Source organism: Letharia lupina (genome assembly GCF_014066315.1).
Source record: "Letharia lupina isolate WasteWater1 chromosome Unknown contig_23, whole genome shotgun sequence".
NCBI lineage: Eukaryota > Fungi > Ascomycota > Lecanoromycetes > Lecanorales > Parmeliaceae > Letharia > Letharia lupina.
This window is the reverse complement of record NW_023502992.1, coordinates 1,045,101-1,063,245: the sequence shown is the minus strand read 5'-3', so window position 1 is coordinate 1,063,245 and position 18,145 is coordinate 1,045,101. Positions and strand designations below refer to the sequence as shown.

General features: G+C 51.7%; 5 protein-coding genes across 5 annotated transcripts; 1 reads left to right on the top strand and 4 right to left on the bottom strand.

Annotated features, from left to right (window-relative positions):
• Positions 1–2,446: 2,446 nt before the first annotated feature.
• On the bottom strand, positions 2,447–3,692 carry HO133_006200 (uncharacterized protein; the record flags this gene model as incomplete). Its single annotated transcript, XM_037297100.1, has 2 exons — positions 2,447–3,113; positions 3,262–3,692. The coding sequence occupies 2 exons, from the start codon at positions 3,690–3,692 to the stop codon at positions 2,447–2,449; spliced, it is 1,098 nt and encodes a 365-aa protein (XP_037147674.1).
• Positions 3,693–4,613: 921 nt separating this feature from the next.
• Positions 4,614–8,442, bottom strand: HO133_006199 (uncharacterized protein; the record flags this gene model as incomplete). The annotated part of the gene is made up of 4 exons (XM_037297099.1): positions 4,614–4,794; positions 5,162–5,490; positions 5,636–7,707; positions 8,352–8,442. 4 exons carry the CDS (start codon positions 8,440–8,442, stop codon positions 4,614–4,616), a joined length of 2,673 nt encoding a protein of 890 aa, XP_037147673.1.
• Positions 8,443–9,674: 1,232 nt separating this feature from the next.
• Positions 9,675–12,087, bottom strand: HO133_006198 (uncharacterized protein; the record flags this gene model as incomplete). Its single annotated transcript, XM_037297098.1, has 3 exons — positions 9,675–9,847; positions 10,238–10,649; positions 11,713–12,087. The coding sequence occupies 3 exons, from the start codon at positions 12,085–12,087 to the stop codon at positions 9,675–9,677; spliced, it is 960 nt and encodes a 319-aa protein (XP_037147672.1).
• Positions 12,088–13,219: 1,132 nt separating this feature from the next.
• Positions 13,220–15,378, bottom strand: HO133_006197 (uncharacterized protein; the record flags this gene model as incomplete). The annotated part of the gene is made up of 5 exons (XM_037297097.1): positions 13,220–13,810; positions 13,866–14,271; positions 14,327–14,917; positions 14,967–15,274; positions 15,331–15,378. 5 exons carry the CDS (start codon positions 15,376–15,378, stop codon positions 13,220–13,222), a joined length of 1,944 nt encoding a protein of 647 aa, XP_037147671.1.
• A 408-nt stretch (positions 15,379–15,786) lies between these two features.
• HO133_006196 (uncharacterized protein) lies at positions 15,787–18,048 on the top strand (the record flags this gene model as incomplete). The annotated part of the gene is made up of 2 exons (XM_037297096.1): positions 15,787–15,799; positions 16,004–18,048. The coding sequence occupies 2 exons, from the start codon at positions 15,787–15,789 to the stop codon at positions 18,046–18,048; spliced, it is 2,058 nt and encodes a 685-aa protein (XP_037147670.1).
• Positions 18,049–18,145: the final 97 nt, after the last annotated feature.

Below are 18,145 nucleotides of genomic sequence, written 5' to 3'. Positions count from 1 at the left end.
CCCGGGCGCGTGGAGTTGCAAGCAGCTACGAGAGGAAGAAGAAGAAGAAGCCGCATCGTCGAGCCTCCCCCCAATCTCTCCCTCCCAGCATCAGTACCATCGTCAGTTTACCTCGCCTGGCGTCGCCAACACAACATCCAGGACCCAGACTTCGCACTCCAGACGATTAGTCCGCCGTCTCCGGAAGCCAGAAAAAGAAAAGAAAAAGAAAGCACCCATGAATCCGAGCGAAGAAAGTTCCTGTTTCAAGGAGCTGCTGCGATCAACCAAGCAACCCATCCAACACATCCATACACTCATCCACACACATCCACTGCATCCCAAACAACAATATACCCAGACTGTGTACTCAATATATCACACTTATGGAAAAAGACGCCCCCCCCTTTCCCTCACCCTAACACGTAGGGTGCCGACTAGATAGATATATAACGAGTAAGTACGTAAATAAGTAATTCGATAAGTAAACAGGCAAGTAGGTATATGATTGAACATTTGAGTCCGTAATCACCTACCTACCTACCTACTCATCTGCCCAACGAATCACCCTACTCGTTCACACCGTCAACCCATCAGACTCGACGCGAACGACGTTTGTCCCCTTTTAATTGAGAAAGGTTCGCATCGTGGACAAACCAGGATCGGGTCAAGCACGGATAAAGATTCAAGCACAGCAAATCCAAGCAACCCCTTACGCCCCTTCCCTTCACCGTGAACGACCGATGAAGAGACCACGAGGGGAAAAGAAGGAGGATGGGGGAGGAACGGTGGGATGGAACCACATTTAAGCACGACGATGTTTACTCGTACGGAGATGAAGATGAAGATGAAGTGGAATGGAACTGTGACGAGTGAATAGCTGCGGTGAGATTTGAACGAATATGTAGGGTATAAACATAGATGCACATACACGGACAAAGATAGTAGATACGAATCTGGAACTTAGGATCTAGAACCGTGAAAGAACCCACCTTCTCGCATCTGTCTGAAAAGTTATACTGTTCTATGAGAGAGGCGTACATACGCATCCATGTATCCACCCATATATCCGTCCATCCATCCACCCATATACATCGCCCCCTCATTCACCACTGATATATATATATACAACAATTCCTTCATATCCAGCCGAGCTATGCATTCAGAGTGTATGTACAATTTAAACAGCCAACACCATCATCACACACGACATCTACATCATCCTTGCCTCCCCCTCCTCCTTCTCCTTTTACAATTTCCCCCAAAAATCCCACCCCGGACCGAATCCCGATCGTACCGTACGCACGCCAAACCAACCCAGCCCGACTCAATCATACCTACCACTCACTCACTCACTCACGCACTCATGCACCGATATGACTGCTCGTCCATCTACTCTCACAACCACCACGACACCCCTCTTCCCCGTCGCCCACCCCGGGCCCATCCATAACTCCGTCCTGAATCGCTCAGTCAATCAATCAATCAATCAATCAATCAATCAATCAAATAATCAGTCAGGAATCCCTCCCCCTCTCCCTCCCTCCCTCCCTCCCTCCCCCTCCCTCCCCTCTTCCCCCAACCCGTCCCCATCTCAACCCCCTCCGCCAACAATCCCCCCCCCATCGCCCATCGAAGACCTCCACCTCCACTCCCAACCCATCTCTTCGCTCGGCACAGACAAGCGACCAATATCCCCGCTCGGCCGTCATAGCGCGTTCGGTAGCTGATGGGGAGGTGGAAATGATGTATGTATGTATGTATGTATGTGTGTGTGTGTGTGTGTGTTTATCTCCCAGCTCCAAAGCATGGTGCACACACACACACACACACACACACACATACACACATACACACACCCACCCATCCATCCACTCCATCCTCCACCCACTCCATCCCTACCAATCATTCCAAGTATCGACATTAAAGCAAGTAAATAAAAACAACATCTTCCAAACCCCAAACCCAACCCCAATTTCAACCCCAACTCCAACCAAACCCCAACCCCAACCCCAACCCTCACCCCTACCCCTCAATTCGTTTCAAGCCGCCCAACCAACCAACCAACCAACCAACCTTACTATCGAGCTTCGAGCTGGCCACTCATTGCATACCGGCAAGGAAGAAGAGAAGGGGAAGGGAAGGGAGGGGAAGGGAAGAGAAGGGAAGGGAAGGGAAGTGCAGGCAAGGCAAAGAAAGATAGAGAATCCCTACTCAGGACATGCGGCCGAGATGTCGGGTCGTTTGCGTGGTGATGATGCTGGGATACGGTTTTGGCGATGGTATAAGCTGGTAAAGTGGGGAATATGGATGCGTCAAGTTTGGTTGTTTGCGTTGGAGGCTGAGGGGAGATGTGAGAAGAGGGATGGGAGGGGGGGTTTGTTGATGAATGATGTTACTTTGATGATTCTCATGTTATTCAAGCAAAGTGCGTACGATGGAGTAGATAGGTGCGCTCCACGGTTTTCTATCCGGTCGTCTTGCCCTCAGGAGGCAGAAGTACACTCCGCCTCGCATGCTCATCCGTCAACGTAGCGCAACTATCCTCCGCCCTGACCTCCAGACCCCCTACCCCTGCCGCACCGGCCTCCAGACCCTCTACATCCCCTTCCAAGATCCCCACCTGTCGCTTCCACATGCGGTAGAAGATGTGACTGCCGTGCAACTGGGTCGCGCTGAAGGCGCAGTGCAGGATGGGCGTGACGATCTTGAAGGCGAGCTGCCACTGGGGCCAGAGGGAGCCGAAGAGGTAGAAGATGACGAGGGTTTCGGCCAGGGTGCCGAAGAGGGTGGTGGCGGAGGCGAAGGCGAAGAGGCGGGAGAGGAAGAGGGGGCTGCTGGGGTGGAGGCGGTAGAGGATGATGGCGATGTGGGGGAGGAGTTCGCAGACGATGTCGAAGGCGCCTGGTTTTGATGTTAGCTCGAGTGGAATGTACGGCGTAGGCGGACCTTTTCTCGGGGAGGGGGGACGATGGCGAGGTTGAGGGCCAGAGGTAGTCGTTGGAGGCTTACCCCACACGGTACACAGAATAAACTCGATACTGGCATCTTTCTCCCTCGTCAAATCCAGACTGATAGCAATGGCTGCCTGCGCCACCATGATGGTCCCGATATGATGCATAGCGCTGATATGACTAGAGATTCTCAGTGTCAGCGTATGTCTTTTCCCTTCTCCGTCCGTAACGATACAGATCCAAGGAGCGAGTACAGCGCTTTCCAGCTTTCTCTCGGAACGCCAAATTGGTCCCTGTCACGGTAGAGATGAGAGAAAAAGCGACGTACCTAATCTTAACCCGATAGATCAACTCGAAAATATACATGCCCACCAGAACCTGCGTACAAACGACCAATACATCCCCCAACGTGACGCGACTCCCCCTCGCGTACGGATCATTCAGCACCGCATACCGGAACGCGACATTGATGAACGGATACACCGCCGCCACCAATATCATCAACTTCGTCGCCCCAGCGATATGATGGTTCACAAAGCCCCTTCGGTTGACCTCATTCAGCTGTGTGTATCTGGAGCCGTAGAGGCGTTTGAGTAGGAAGGCTTCGATGATGTATTGTTTTAGGAGGAAGAGGATGACAAGGACGATGGAGAGGGTGAGGGCGGAGTAGGGGGATAATTTTGAGAGGGAGGTCAGAGGGACATGTTTGATGTGTTGGTCGCCAGGGGCGTGGACGGCGTGGGGGTCGTAGTCGTACATTGTGCTAGTGGGGTGATGGTGGATCTGTGGGGTTGTAGAGGTCAGCAACCTTTTGCTTGCATTTATTACTCTTGGTCTTAAATTGTGAGATAGGAAAGAAATGAAGCTCGGCGAGCGTTGCTCTCACTCGAAACATGTCTCGCGCTTGAAACTGCATTGCCGTTTAGTGACCAAGCATTCCCGATGAAAACGTACCTGAAACCTCTCGATGAGGCAATACTGTCTCTCAATGACCGCAGTGAATCGATCACATCCGTATTAAAGAGCCTAAATAGAACTCCGACGTCTCACTCTAGCGGATATCGATCGTGGCTGAAGTAGCTCGTCGGAAGAAGAAGGACCACGAGGCTAAAGACATGTGCAAGAGACAAAGGAAATTCCACGTTAATATTATCTTTGGAAAATTGACATGGTAGAAGAGGAATCAGTAAAACACAACCAGGAAGAACGAAGTACCATCGTCCCCACGTATCACCTTACACAAAACACAACGACTGAAACTTAACCATCGCACGGAGCGACCGTATCAGAAGGCGGGAAAAAAAAAGATAAAACAAAACCCCCCCAAACCAAAACCAATTGCCTACAGTATAATCAGTACTCCACAGTGCATGCAATTCACCCGCCATAATCCCAGATCTGGATCATCAAACCCCTCCCCCCCTTCCTCCGCATCTCCCTTCCCCAAACAGCCATATCCCAAACACGCCCGGATCTGAATCAGGGTCCCTCGGCCGAGAAGGGTTCGGGGGGGAAAAAAGGGGGTGTTGGGGGGTGTGTGGCTTGAAATACGCTACCTAGGTGCCACGCACACGGGCGCGCCAATTACGGACACGTGTGCCAAGGAATAAGCGGGCGAGGTGGATCAAAGGTACCTGCCTACTTTATACCTACATTACGGCGGGGGGGGGCACAAAATAATTATCGCGTGATGGCTGTATACTCTTTCGGAATGAGCAAATCCTTATTTGTTACGATATTATTTGTAGTGGGTGGAGGATATATATAGGCATTACTGTGATCGTCACGACCGGTGCGTAAGATGTTGTGGTGGGTGCGAGCGAGGGAGGGGGTAGGATTAGATTGGATTGGCTTATGTGCGCTGTAGAGTAGGATAGCATAGCATAGAGTAGTATAGCGTAGTGCAAATCCCACATATCAAGCTGCCACTGTTTCATTCACAGTGGAAATAATCCCCGAAGCGAACGGAGTCATGGTGGGATCGCTCGTTCGTCGTGAAAGCTGTTCCGAGGAAGCTGCCCATGTGATCGGGTTCGACATGGTACGGTAGACGGACCCATCTCTTTCGCCCGGAAGGGGTGCGTCAGGTATCTAGGATTCGCTTTTCTTTTCGAGGGAGGATCCAGACTGAGGCACGTGTGTGAGGGGGAGAGAGTGGGTGTGTCGGTCGGGCACACCCTCGAGACCGACGCTATCGATCGCGTTTATTTATTTACTTATTTACTGACTGACTTATTCCCCACCACCCCACACCTGACTGCATAAAAGCACGCACGTGCTCGGGCTCCCCCAAGGCCAGCGTTCTTCCAGACTTTCCTTTCCAAGTCTGAAAAAGCATCTGGATTCCCGATCCGCCATCCGAGTTGACAAAGCCCAACGCCATCCCCTCCCCTCTACCACCTCTCTCGATCATAGCCCTCCAACACCGGCCCTTGCCACCACTCGCCGTAAGCGTTGGTCCTGAAGCCGGCGAAATACCCATCTTGAGCCCGCGTGATGACGTCCATCCAGGAGGTCGGTTCGGGGAATTTCCACCACTGTGCACGCCGTCAGCGGTCTGGTTTCCGTAGCATCGCTATGTCTTCGGCTGGAGATTTGGCAGCCATACTAGCTGGGACAAGTTTTGGGGGAGAATCTGGGATGGTTGCCAAATCGCTAGCCGAAGGGAAGAAGAACGAATGGAAGAGAGAGACGAGACGAACCTGATTATGGATATGATAAGCCCACGCCCCCTTAAAGAAATTCCCCAAACTCCTATTCCCCACCACCCCCTCTCCCTGAAGTCCCTCCACCACCTCCCCGTGGTAGTTACTCCATTCGTTCTCCTTTTCCTCCACCTCCCCCATGAACGCACTCTCGAAATTCTTATGACAAGGCATCGTACACGTGCCCGTGCCCTCGCGTCTCAAATTCGTAACCAAAGGGTCAAAAACCGCATTATGCAGCATTTTGACCTCGTCCCCCTTTCCATCATCCCAGAGCATGCGCCCAATGACCCTCGGGTGGAAGTTCATACCCATTCGCACACCGCCGCGGAGCAGGTAGGATGAGAGGGAGGAGTTGGCGGGGATGGAGATGACGGCGGTGTTGTAGTCGTACGGAGCGCAGCGCTCGACCCACTGTTCGGCGAAGGCGCGGGAGCCGGAGGTGGGGTCTGGGAGGAGGAGTGGGCGCATGTCGCGGAGGAGGAGGACATCCATGTCGCAGTAGACGCCGCCGTGGAGGTGCAGGACGATGAAGCGGACGGCGTCGGATACTTGGACCGGGGCGAGGGAGGCGTGGGGGGACTTGAGGTTGAGCCATTGCTGGCCGTAGGCGTCCATGACTATGCCGTTGGCGAGGACCGTCTCGCCGTCTTCGGTGACCATGCTTGGCCGTAGGTCCGGTGTGGAGGCGATTCCTGCGCTTTCGCGGGCAAGGGGTACCCGGTCCGGGAAAGTCCAGCTTTTCAGCACAATGTCTCCGCGGGCGACGAGAGGTCGAAAGCTCTGGAAGATTGCGTCTTCGCAGAGCATCTTCTCGACAGCGTGAGCGTCGAGATCGGAGTCCAGCCACAGCCAGAGTCTCGAACATGGCAGATTTTGGGTGTAGAGATATGCTTTGATGAAAAGCTCGACTCTCCAAGTGGCGGAGCCGGTCCAGTAGACGTGGAATGGGATGACTGGCCCGGCGCATGTGCCAATGAATGAATCCGACTTATCCTGCCCTGCTGCGAAGCTACCATGATGATTGACCAGTGACCCATCTTCCGCGATGGCATGGCCGTGATGGTTTACCTCGACGTCGGGCTCGCTAGCTCGAGCGTTCAGGCCCTTCTTGGGAATGGAGAAATACTCATTTTCCGCGTGCTTCAGGATCGACAAACAGTTGACCACATCATCAACTCCTCCACCATCTTCAATTTCTTTGCATTGCTCCACGAGGAAGGTCAAGTTCGCGACAGTGTCCACGTGAGGTCGCGTACCGAGGTAGTCATCGTGTATTGCACTGGTGTAATTCAGTGCTTTTGGCCAAGGAATTTTGCTTTCGACACTGGAGCTATTCTGGCAAGTTGGCGCTTCGATGTCTAGGGAGGCGCTACTCCCTCCTCCAAGTCCGTTCATGCAGTAGAGAGCTCCGCACAGCACCACCGTTATGATGACGTTACGCGCAAAAGAGTAGGACTTGCGCGTCGCCGCTGTCGAGTTACTGGCGTTGTCTTTCGTTGGGAAGAAAAGAAAGGCCAGACCAAGAGCCCAGCAGACTGAAAGGCCGATCCATCGATAGTGATTGAAGCCTGTGTACATGAAGATGGCGAGTTGGAAGGCATTCATGGGTGCGGCCAGGAATGTCGTCATCACTGGGGAGGCCGCCATGGTAAGAAGCGCCATTAGAATCAATACCGTTCCGTTGAGGATTCCTCCAGCGGCAAGAAGCCACCGTAGGATACCCACGTCCAGTACGTAGCAATCTTCTTGTATGCTTCGCAGCTCCCCGGATACGAAGACATGTGCAACCAGTAAGACGGTCGATAGGAAGGTTACGTGACGGAGGATTGACCAGAAATTGCCGCATTCTTGCTGCATCCGGAACAGAAGCGACGGTGAAATGAAGCGCTTCCGATCCTCGTCTGGGAGATTGTCTTGACTCGTGCGTCTTTGGTACCGCCCATCGTAGGCATTTACAAGTACAATAGGAAAGAGCGCATCAGCTATCGACAACGAGGCGCCCTGTAACAAATCCACTACGGTCAGATCGGAGAGTGGCATCATCGCCAGGACCACGCTCAACGTTGCTACAGTCAGGCAGGACGTTGCCAGAGTCGAATGGGAGTCGCCACTCAGGGAAGCGGTCAGTACAAGGGATAGGGGAATGGCTGCGACCCGCAATAGAGTGTAAGTAGGTAGAGGTAAACGCCTACGCTCGGATCATGTCAGTCAATTTCTTTCTTTGTCAGAAATCCTACGTACGTCAAGAATACATTGCCGAGGACAATCTTCGCAAAGTAGACGAGGGCAACAGGGATGATCCTCCAGAAGACATGTCGGAGGCGTTGATGGACGGCTGTCCTCCGGAGTGGGGACCGTCTCCGCTGGACTTCGGTCCGATGTGATTGCAGCTTCTCATCTTGACGAAGAAGAGACTCTTGATCGGCGTCCAGCGAGACGGCAGACTCTCTGGGGGTTAGGCAACAGAGAAGGAGACTGGTTAGGCGTTCCGCTACGATGATAATAATGAACGAGATGAGGTTCTGTATCAACGTTGTCGTTACTGGAAAAGGAAATCTAGAGAAGACGGGTTATTCTATCACGATCTTCCAGCGTGCTGGTGCGACCGTGGAAGCTCACTTGTATGTGCCGGCTAATACGTCCCAGATTGTTAGCAGAGGCCGACGTGGAGAGAAGGTGGAAGGCGGAAGGCGGAATGCGGCAGGCTTACATGAAAGAGCAAATCTGTTGACGACGAGCAAGGCCGAATCGGCGCTAACTGCAGCGATAGCCAGAAGCGCGTTGATTAATTGACGCTCCATATGGCACATGTCCGGTCTAAAATCCTCCGAGGTGGCTACCCCCAATGATGATTTCCGAGGACCGACCGCAGACGAAAATGCTTTGGTTGGGATGCGTTTCGTCTGCTGGGTTTCATGTGGGAACACGTGGTACCAGAACTACATGTACTTGTGTGGTGCCATTAGAGTAAGGAATAATAATAATAAAAGAGAAAGAGAAAAAAACATGTAGGAGAAAGGAGTGTAGATTAATGCGAAATGCGCATCATCTAGTGTTGAGTGTCAAACTGCCGATTCGAGGCGGAGTCTTCTATTCTTCTTCTCTCTTTCACTCACCTTGACTCTCTTAGCAGAGTTACAGATTGGGGCTGAGAATGAGATGCAGGGTTGGCGGGGCTGAGACGGAGACATTGTGACACGAATACCTGATACCTTATACCTTACATAATAATATCTAGACCCCTATCCATACTCTTTTGTTTGGACATGAAACGTGCAAAAGTACATGACACACACGTGTCATACGATAGGTCAAAGATTGACATGTGATTGCTTCGGCCGAGCCTTGCAGTTACATCCGACCTCCTATTTTTGGCCTTTTCCGAGAAGCGCTTGACGCTAACAACTGCGACTGTCGCAGCATGATTGAAACACTCAGCTCTTTTCTGACTTTACTTTAATAAATGGCCGGTACGTCGCATGAAGCTGATTCTGATTCCCTGCTTCCTTACCCGCCTCTGCCTACTTCACTTTATGACAGTCGCAATCGTAGGGCGAGGTCGTGAGGCTATCGGCTTTAGAGTAGGTACTAGTACCTCGTCTGACTCTTCAGCCTTGTTGATCCATCACCCAACTCCGCCTGACTCAGCCTTGGCCCGACCCCCAGGCACCCATAAGGTAATTTTGGCTTTCGCCATGATAGAAGATGCGACTGGTTCGCCAATCTTTCCAGCAGCTTGCCGTCTGAGCGTCGCGTTTGATCAGTACATATGTATCATTTCACACATCATAAGTTCTCGACTCGCGTCTCTCAATACCTCAATGTGCCGTGCTACCTGGTGGAAGGATTGTGGAAGGATCTGATCCTATTGAGCTAAAACTGCTGTTGGACGACCAAGTGCTGCGGCGATCGATTGTTTTGGAATCGTCAAATGCAACATCCCCAAGATTGCCTCGAGTGACCAGTCATTTCTCCGTGTTAGCGCTCAGAGAGCGCACCCCAAAGCTCCTCTCAGCACTATTATACCCCATTGCTACTCCAGGTACTCAGCCTCGCGGTGCTCACCCAATCGCTCAAGCCACTCCTCCTCAGTCTCGACGCTCTCATTCAACTTCCCCGCGTCTGCGTCTTTCCATCCTCGACTCGGCATCTTCAGACGTTGCAAACCTCGAAAGAATCCATTATCAACGTCCAATTGCTTCGATACTATTCTGCGGGAAATGTTTGTACATGTACAAGATACAACTCGGTCGTCTAGAACGTACTTGGTCTCGCAGGAGTCCTATGAGACGAAGAAATCCATGGTCTCGGCCTCTTCGACTAGGTTGCCCATGAATAGCTCGAATGCTTTGCTTGCGTCCTCGAGGCGTCCACGTAGAACTAGAAGTGGCCTAACCCGCAGTTCCATAAATTGCGTCGGTAGTGCTCTGATTTTGAATATTCCATTCCATCAAAATTCTTAACATTAGAGAGAGCACACGCTGGAGAGTAATGTACAAGATGTTCTGAGATTGTGTACTGAGCCAAAAAGCCGGTGCGTAAGAAACCCAGTCGTAGCAGTCCCGTCGATAAGCATCTGTTAGATCGGGTCGGCACCTTCTGCGGTGTTGCCACCCCGTTCCGAGGCATTCACTTTGGCCGAACAACTCAACGAGAGATTCGCAAACATGAGACCCAAGCGATTTACTGACCACTGTAAAGCTGTTCGTGCATTGCCACTTGTAGCTTCTAGCTCAGCGCGGTTATTGGAGAGTGATTTAATGATCGCTAAGCCTCGATCGTTGCGCAGCGCGAACATTAGCGGATTGCGCCCGTCGTCTACACCGGCCTGTATATTGGCATCCGCTGCGAGGCCGATATCCAAAGTCTTGGCTTGGCTCATCTCTACTGCCGGATCCAAGGCTCTCTTCCCATCGTGTGCTGCAGCTTCAACGTCGGGATCAGATTTCCACACGAGGTGCACAACTTCGTCGTGCCCGTTCTCAACTGCAAAGCGCAACGGAGTCCACTGATCTTACGGGCAAGCAAGGACACTTGTTCCTCGATCCAAGAACAGATGCACAATGGTTTCTGGCCCTGTTGAGCAGCAAAAAGTAGAATAGCCCTCTCGTCATAGCTTGAAATCTCTACATCTGCTCCACGTCTCAGGGAACACTTGATCGACGCGTTCTTGCCGAGGTAGCTGGCTTCTGTAGGGGGGTCGACCAAAGCTGGAGATAGCGTTGATACTGGCTTTTATGGAGCAGTGGATCCATGACATATAGTGCGCCATCGGCAGCTGCACAATAGAGCGCTTGTTCCATCGTGATGATATTTTTCGCACCGGAAGTTGGGTCGAGGCAGCAATGATAGCGCTGCCCCAGCCATCGCCGGTCAGATTGAAGTTGGCATTACGTGTGTCAAGAGTTTGTCAAGAGTTCTGTCTTGGGCTTTATCTGCTGCAGCTTGCGAGGCGCAGCCCTATTTGCCGCCAGCTAGATTTATATCTGCGCTATACCGAAAGAGAGCCTCCACTGCCCGTACACGACCATGTGCGGACATTGCGTACAGTAGACACCCATGTGATCTGCCAACTTCATTCACGCTAGCACCTCGCACGACGAGGTATCGCCTTGTGTGGATGAGCCCCCAGAGAGAAGCATAGAACAAGTGCTTCGGGCACGAGTTGCGAAACTGATACCCGAAAGTTTTGAGCGTCCTCTTGGTGTTGGAGCAAACAAGCTTTGAGTATGACGTTCATCTTAGATTGGCTGGGTCATGCCATGCACTGCATGATGGGATGATCTCGGTCGAGGAGTGTCTGCAAATTCCATCAAATACCACCAAAACTTAGAAAAGGATAGTGCACAAGTTTGTCATCAGACGGCAACTTCGTCGAGTGATCGAATTGTATGGAGTATTTGTAGCACCTGTACCGCGACAACCTTCTCATGAACATGGGAAGTATCAAGTTTTTCCTCGAGGAGACTGAAAAGCTTAGACGATCAGGGCGCGAAAAACATTCCTGGGTCGTGAAATTGGCAAAATGAACCTCCTGGTCCATGATACGCTTTCAGTCCCTTTTACCTGACCTGTATTGCCTTACGAAGACATTGACGGCCGCGCAGAGAATTCTCTATAGAACGGATCGTGTACAGCAGCCCATGGAAGAGCCACATGGATGGGTCATAGTTCACGGTATTTATCACCACATCCTTATAGCTGTCGATCCAACCTGCGATCCTTCCCAACACGTCTCGCAAGACGATCGGCTCCCCGTCACTCCTCTTTCCTAGCTTCCATCGTCTCCCTTTCATAGACGTCTTCTCTTTCTCTGCAACGACGAAGATATCCAAGAGAGCCTCCCTCTTAGCTTCTCGTGAGAAGTCGACTTTCTGCCGGTCATCAAGCTTGACTGCCTGGTCCCAGAGGTCCTCGTCCTTGGAGAGGTTGTAATCGAACGACATAGGAGCTGGATGGGTGTTGCATCAGCGTCACCATTGGTACCGTCCATGATGTCCGCTGTTCAACTATGTAGTATGTTCTTCCCTGCCGGAGCATCAAGGTCTCCTCCAAGCACTGTAGAATCTAGGGTTGCGAGTAATTGGCGGCATGCCGCTGAAGGGGAACCAGCGCCCCCTTTCACAAAACGCCTGTTGCTGTGAGATGCCCCAGTGTCAAGGCCTTCCCACGACCTCGTGCAAAGCGTTGGCCGACGTTGGGCAGAAGGAACGACGATTGATATGGAGTTTGGGTGTGGAAGGAGCTTCCAGGAGGCTGGGAGACGCAATTGCTATACACGGTGTTTGTTAGCATCGGTGCCGGTAATCCCGAGGCGCCCCTTTTGGAGCAGACCCCCACGATCCCTGCATCTCAGCCAGAGTTCGGCGCCGAGAGGCCAAGACGCTGTACGGGTCGATGACACAGAGGAGTTGGTGAAGGTCGCTAGGCCGCAGCGCTACGGTAGACCGCAGCTGCCAATACGTGATTTACTGCTTGGACTGTTCACATCCTCGGTCGAACGCCTCTTGATCATATTTGGCAACGACGGCAGCTTCTAGACGTTCCTAACTTGAGTGAAGTAAGCGCGTCCTTCTGCGGAGGAATTCCATTGGACGCATCCTGTTGCCATGGCGAAGGCAACCGCGCTTTGCGTACGATGACATTCATCCAAGCTTCCCCGGCGGCGCTTTCAATGATCTAAGACGCCCATCTGCGAACAAGATACGATGATGTGAGACCTTCCATAGCGCCAGGGAACCGCTGAAGCCGCGGAATGTCAGAAAGAGACGGAAAAGTGAGAGAACAGCTAGGGCGAAGAGGGCTATCATGGAATTCCCAATAAGGCAGACGAGCTATCAACCCACGGAGAGCGTGACAGTCGAGCCATAGACGCTCCTGCCATGGGCAAGAGGAGGTTGAGCCCCGAGATACACTGGCAGTGGGTCTTTGCGCGAGTCTCAAAGACGGGGATACATTCTCGAAATTTCACAGGATGGATTTAAGACAGGATATGATAATTACAGATGAGTTGGGGAAACAAGTTATAAGATTTCATTATAATGTTAAGCTAGATAATAAATTCAAACGAGTCTTATCTCAGTTACTGTCTTTCACTCCGTCCTTGCCCGCAGCAGTCTTGCGAACTTTCTCAATTGTTCGACGAATGCTTTCGGATATCAAGCCCGAAAGCTGGCTTTCGGAAGAGGAGGATCCCGCCGGAGAAGTCATAAGGACGCGATGGGCAGGCACCAAGCCCTGCCTGCTATTCAGATACCCTTTCCAACGAAGCTCATACAGGTCTGCCTCAATCTCGATGATGTCGCCGGCTTGGAAGGAAAGCTCCGATCCATCGGCTGAGTGGAAGTCTGGGAGTGCGCGGACGTTACACTTGCGTCTCGGACTTTGTTTTGCGTCAGATGCTGTTGTGGTGATGAGTCCAACGTAACTTGCAGGAACCCTTCCAGAAGCGCCATCTTTATATCCCTGCCACCAAGCTAGGCTCCTGTCAGCATTGACCTCACAAACGTCGCCTTTCTTGAAGCTTGAATCTGTAGGCGCTAAGGCATCAAAGTCCCATATGGCCTTCACCATTTGACGTTGGCTTTTCTTTGGTTGAGTGCTTGCTAGACGTCGCAGAAGTTTCTCGGTCCTCTCTGATGCAGATAAATGCAGACTTCTTACGTCTTGCTGATTTCAGTCTGTCAATTGTAATCACGGAGACTCCTCGGAACAGCAGACTTACAGTCGTTAGCTTTCCGGGAATGGCATAGCTCCCTTCTCCGTACTCTGTGTGTTCGTAGCCAGCCTTGATGAGGATATTCTTTGGTATCCATTGCTTACTGACGACTGTCCTCATTTTCTGGCCTTCTGGATAGATTGCGTCATCCGGATGGCGTATTCGATAATCAAGGACCATCTTCTCTCCAACGTAGTACCACCTGCTAGCCTGGTCTTCATGACGCCAAACATAGCCTCCTCCTCGCTCGGAGAAGCAATCTGTCAGCGATTTCCGCCCGCTAGCTGGATACGACCATGTCTCAAAAGTCAGGAACGGTGGCTCGAGAGCACCATCACTCGGCGTTGTCATGTTAAATTCATTTCTCGACGTGTCGGTTTGGGTGTTCGATCTCTGGTTTGTAGATTTATTCCTGCAAGTCGCCCTTGGTTGGCGATATCTGGAATGTACAGACTGCAAACGCTTACCTATGTCGTTCTTGAGAAGGTTCCCCTGACGATAGTCCAGCTGTATTACCAATTGGGGCATCATCAAGATAACCTTGCAAAAGATATTGAGCTGTGCTGGTCCATTCTGTCAGCAGTAAACGGATCTCTTGGTCTGGGCTCTCTTTCTCGCTGATCGTGGGTTCGCTTCCCGCGGTGTCTGCCAATAAACCAAAAGGCCGATGAGTGTTCGCTCGCGTTTGAGTGACAGAAGAAGGTAGCGAAGCATTGATCGCGCTTGAGGCTGGTGGATCGTGACGCATATCATGGTACGCTCTGAGCAGCCGAAAACTCCGGCCTGTCCCCTGAGATTCAGGCAGAACTATTAAAGTCTCGCGTGGGGCTGTTGCTATCTTCAGTTCCTGCTCAAAATCATCTGACGCCAATCCTTCCTCTGTCGCAGAACCTTTTCCGTAGGCTTCCGATTCCGTCTCGACGGGTCTCGATCTTTTTGCCTTTGCTTCGGCTGCGTTGAGTTTCTCGATAAGCCGCCTGTTAGACAGGACAGCACTGCTGAGGACGCTGATATTCCGGCGCACTGTTGATCCGCGATCCTGACCGCCGTTTCCTTGCCTATCCACAGTCAACATGTCAAGCTTTGTACCATCCATAAAATCTATACCTAGAAGAGCCGTCTTTTATCGTCTTTCGCAGGATGACCGTCTGGGCGATGAGTGATAGGGTAGACTTGAACCCCTCGAGGCTCAATTTCATTTCTTGGGTCTTGCGCTTCCGTAACGGCCATTGTATGTGAGTAGCTCTGGCTTTGACTATATCGATAGTCAGACTAAACTCTTCGAGAAGACGCTCACAACGCTTGATGAGCGTATCTATTGTTTCGACCGTTTTCGAGATGATGCAGTCCCCGTTTTGATTCAAGACGGCACTGAGGTGATCTAAGACTATGGAATAAATCCGATGTTTCGATGGCTAAGGCGTTGAGTTCCTCTTTTGCGTATCTGACGGTTCCGACGAAGTCATAAAACGTTAGCGATACGGTAGATACTGGCCGCAAGACCGACCAACTCAGCCATTGATTCTAGATGAGATTAGGCAGGTTTAGCAACGATATTAAAAAGCACTATTTAAAGCGGGAGCAGTCTTTCTATGGCTTTAAGAATAGTGTCATTGAATAATATAATACCGAATCATCACACCAATGTAGAGTAGGCATTCCTAGTGCCGGACTTATCGGATTTAGTAGGTTTGCATGTTTCAGAAGATGACCTTTCCCTACTTACATGTATGAAACCGAGTATAGCGATTGGAAGTCTTTCTTCCCCTGTACGGTCATCGCTTTCCTCCCGCCTTGACCTCTCGAGTCAAGATGTCATCTCCAAGACAAGAGAGCCTTTGCCACCCGATACTGACCTTCCTTGTAGTCAAGCGCGAATATATGTCTGTCGCAAATCGCGATAAGAGGGAATATCGCAACACGCGACATGGCCCCAACAGGTACGCACCTCGACTGCTTGCTCGGAAGATCTCGAGTACTTTTATGAAGGCTTCCAGCACTAACAGCATTTTCGAATGCCCCTCACAACGCTGGTACGTTTGCCTCGACTTCTGTCCTTCTGAGCTGCCCATACGCAATGCGCACAAGCTGTAGCACCACCTCAGTGCTCTTCCCACTATTTTACGCCCTCTTTGCGCAGACAGCCTTACTCTCCGCTACCAAGTCCTCCGGTAATGAGACTCTTCTAGTGTTGCCCATCGTCAATGTATCTGGAACTCCCCCCGCCACTGATGCAGTCCCGCACCCCGTCTCTTCCCGCCCTATTGTCTTAGCTTTTATAGCCAAAGGCCGGCCGATTCCCGAGCATGAAGCTATTGGCACCTTGGTCGACGCTGATCTAGCGATTGCCGATCTCGCCCGCGATCATCCAAACCAGCGTATAATCAACGATCGATTCGAATACCGCCTTCCGACCGGCAACATGCTGATCAGCATTAGAACAAATCTAGGAGAGGAGATCACGTGGGCAGAACTAAGACGGGTTTTGCACGGACTATATCGGTATATGGCCGCTGGAATGGGTACGGAGGAGACGCATTATCAGGAATTGGAATTCGAAATCGAAGCTGGTGGTCAAGAGAAGCCGAATATAGGATACGGGCTGGTGCAGTATTTCCCTCCTACCGAGAACGAAGTTCAGAAAAGGGTCACGCTTCCTTTTCCGATCTCTTTAAGCAACGAAGGAGCCCTCCAGCTTTCCAATCTCACCTTCAAACAGCCTGCTAATGAGACGTTGCGGCGGCTACCCAACGCAACCCTCGCCTTGCCGGGAACCAACAATGTGCGAGAGGATATGATTTTCCCTATCCCGAAGACTTCCCTCAGTCTCAGCTTCTATTATTTCGGCCCATCTATACCAGCCCAGAGTGTCAAAGCCACACTTCAAGGAGCAACAGCAAAGGTTCGCCCTATCCTGAGTGGCCCAGATGAAATGGACCCTATAGAGAACGACAGTTTCCGATGGGTGCTCCCACTCAGCCGTGAAGCTGGTATTCCTGTGGCGGTCACCGTCTTTACGTACCCTCGCCATGAAATTACATGGCGCCAGCTCTTCAATGTGCTCTTCGGTCTCTATGCCTTCACCACCACATTCGGTACGGATCTCGAAGAAACGCACTATCAAGTGCTCGGATTCAGGATCGTGGACCACTATTCAAGGAATTTAGGCGTGGGGACCATATCATATTTCAGCTATGGGGCAGGCCAGCTAGGAAGGAGAGCACCATCCATTGATAATGGGATTCCCCTGCAGCGACCGAGCGCGTCCAACGTCTCACTCATCCCCGCGGCGGTCTCAACCTCCATTGTTTACCCCGTGGCCCATACTGGTATAACCCTCACCTTCACGTTCCTCGGAGACACTTCCATTCCACCCGGAGAGATCAATCGCGCCATCAGCGGTGCCCAACTGAGGATATCTCGGGCGGTTGTGCAGACCCCTGAAAAGTCCATTTCAGGCAGATTCGCAGACACCTCCACCAGCGGCCGCGTGTCGACGAACGTTCTCGCGTACGCTGAGAAAATCATCACATGGGAAGAACTAAATGACATTTTGTGGGGAGTATTGCACTTTTGCCAGGATGACCAGGAGCACGACCGCCAGCTCGTTTTTGAAATTGACATCAACGTTTCAGGCCGGGGGAGAGTAGGATTTGGGACCCTGCTATATGTACAGCCGGATCCAACCCACGTGGAAAAGCGAGCAATGGTTGCCAACGACACGACCCTCCAGCCACCCACCAAGACCATCACCTCACACCCCAGCCTCACCCCGCTCGCAGTGCCTATTCCTTACCCTATCGCTGGCACACCGATCACCCTAACGTTCAATACCTTCGGCCCTCCCATTCCCGTTATTTACGTCAACGCAGCATTCACGTCCGCCCTTCGGAAGATCCAGATCCATGCCATCCACCATCCTGACACCCCAATACCAAACAATCGCTGGGAGCGCCGAGGCGTCGTTAGTAAGGTTTGGATTACGGTTGTCGCTTACAATGGCAATGAAATCTCGTGGCAGGAATTGAGCTCGGTGGTGGCTGCCGTGCTGCGCTTTATGACCGAGACTGGGGAGCATCGTTGTCGTGCACTGGAATTTTTCATTGATAAGGTAGGGGAGGTGGAGACTGGGTATGGCAGTGTGGCATACTTTCCAGATGACGACGTCTCTGTTCAAACGCGGCAATGATCTCAACCCGACAGTCACTATCCCGGTCTTCGTTTCCCCTGCAAACCTCCTACGTCCTACATCCCTCCAATACCACTTCACGGTCTCCAATTCCACC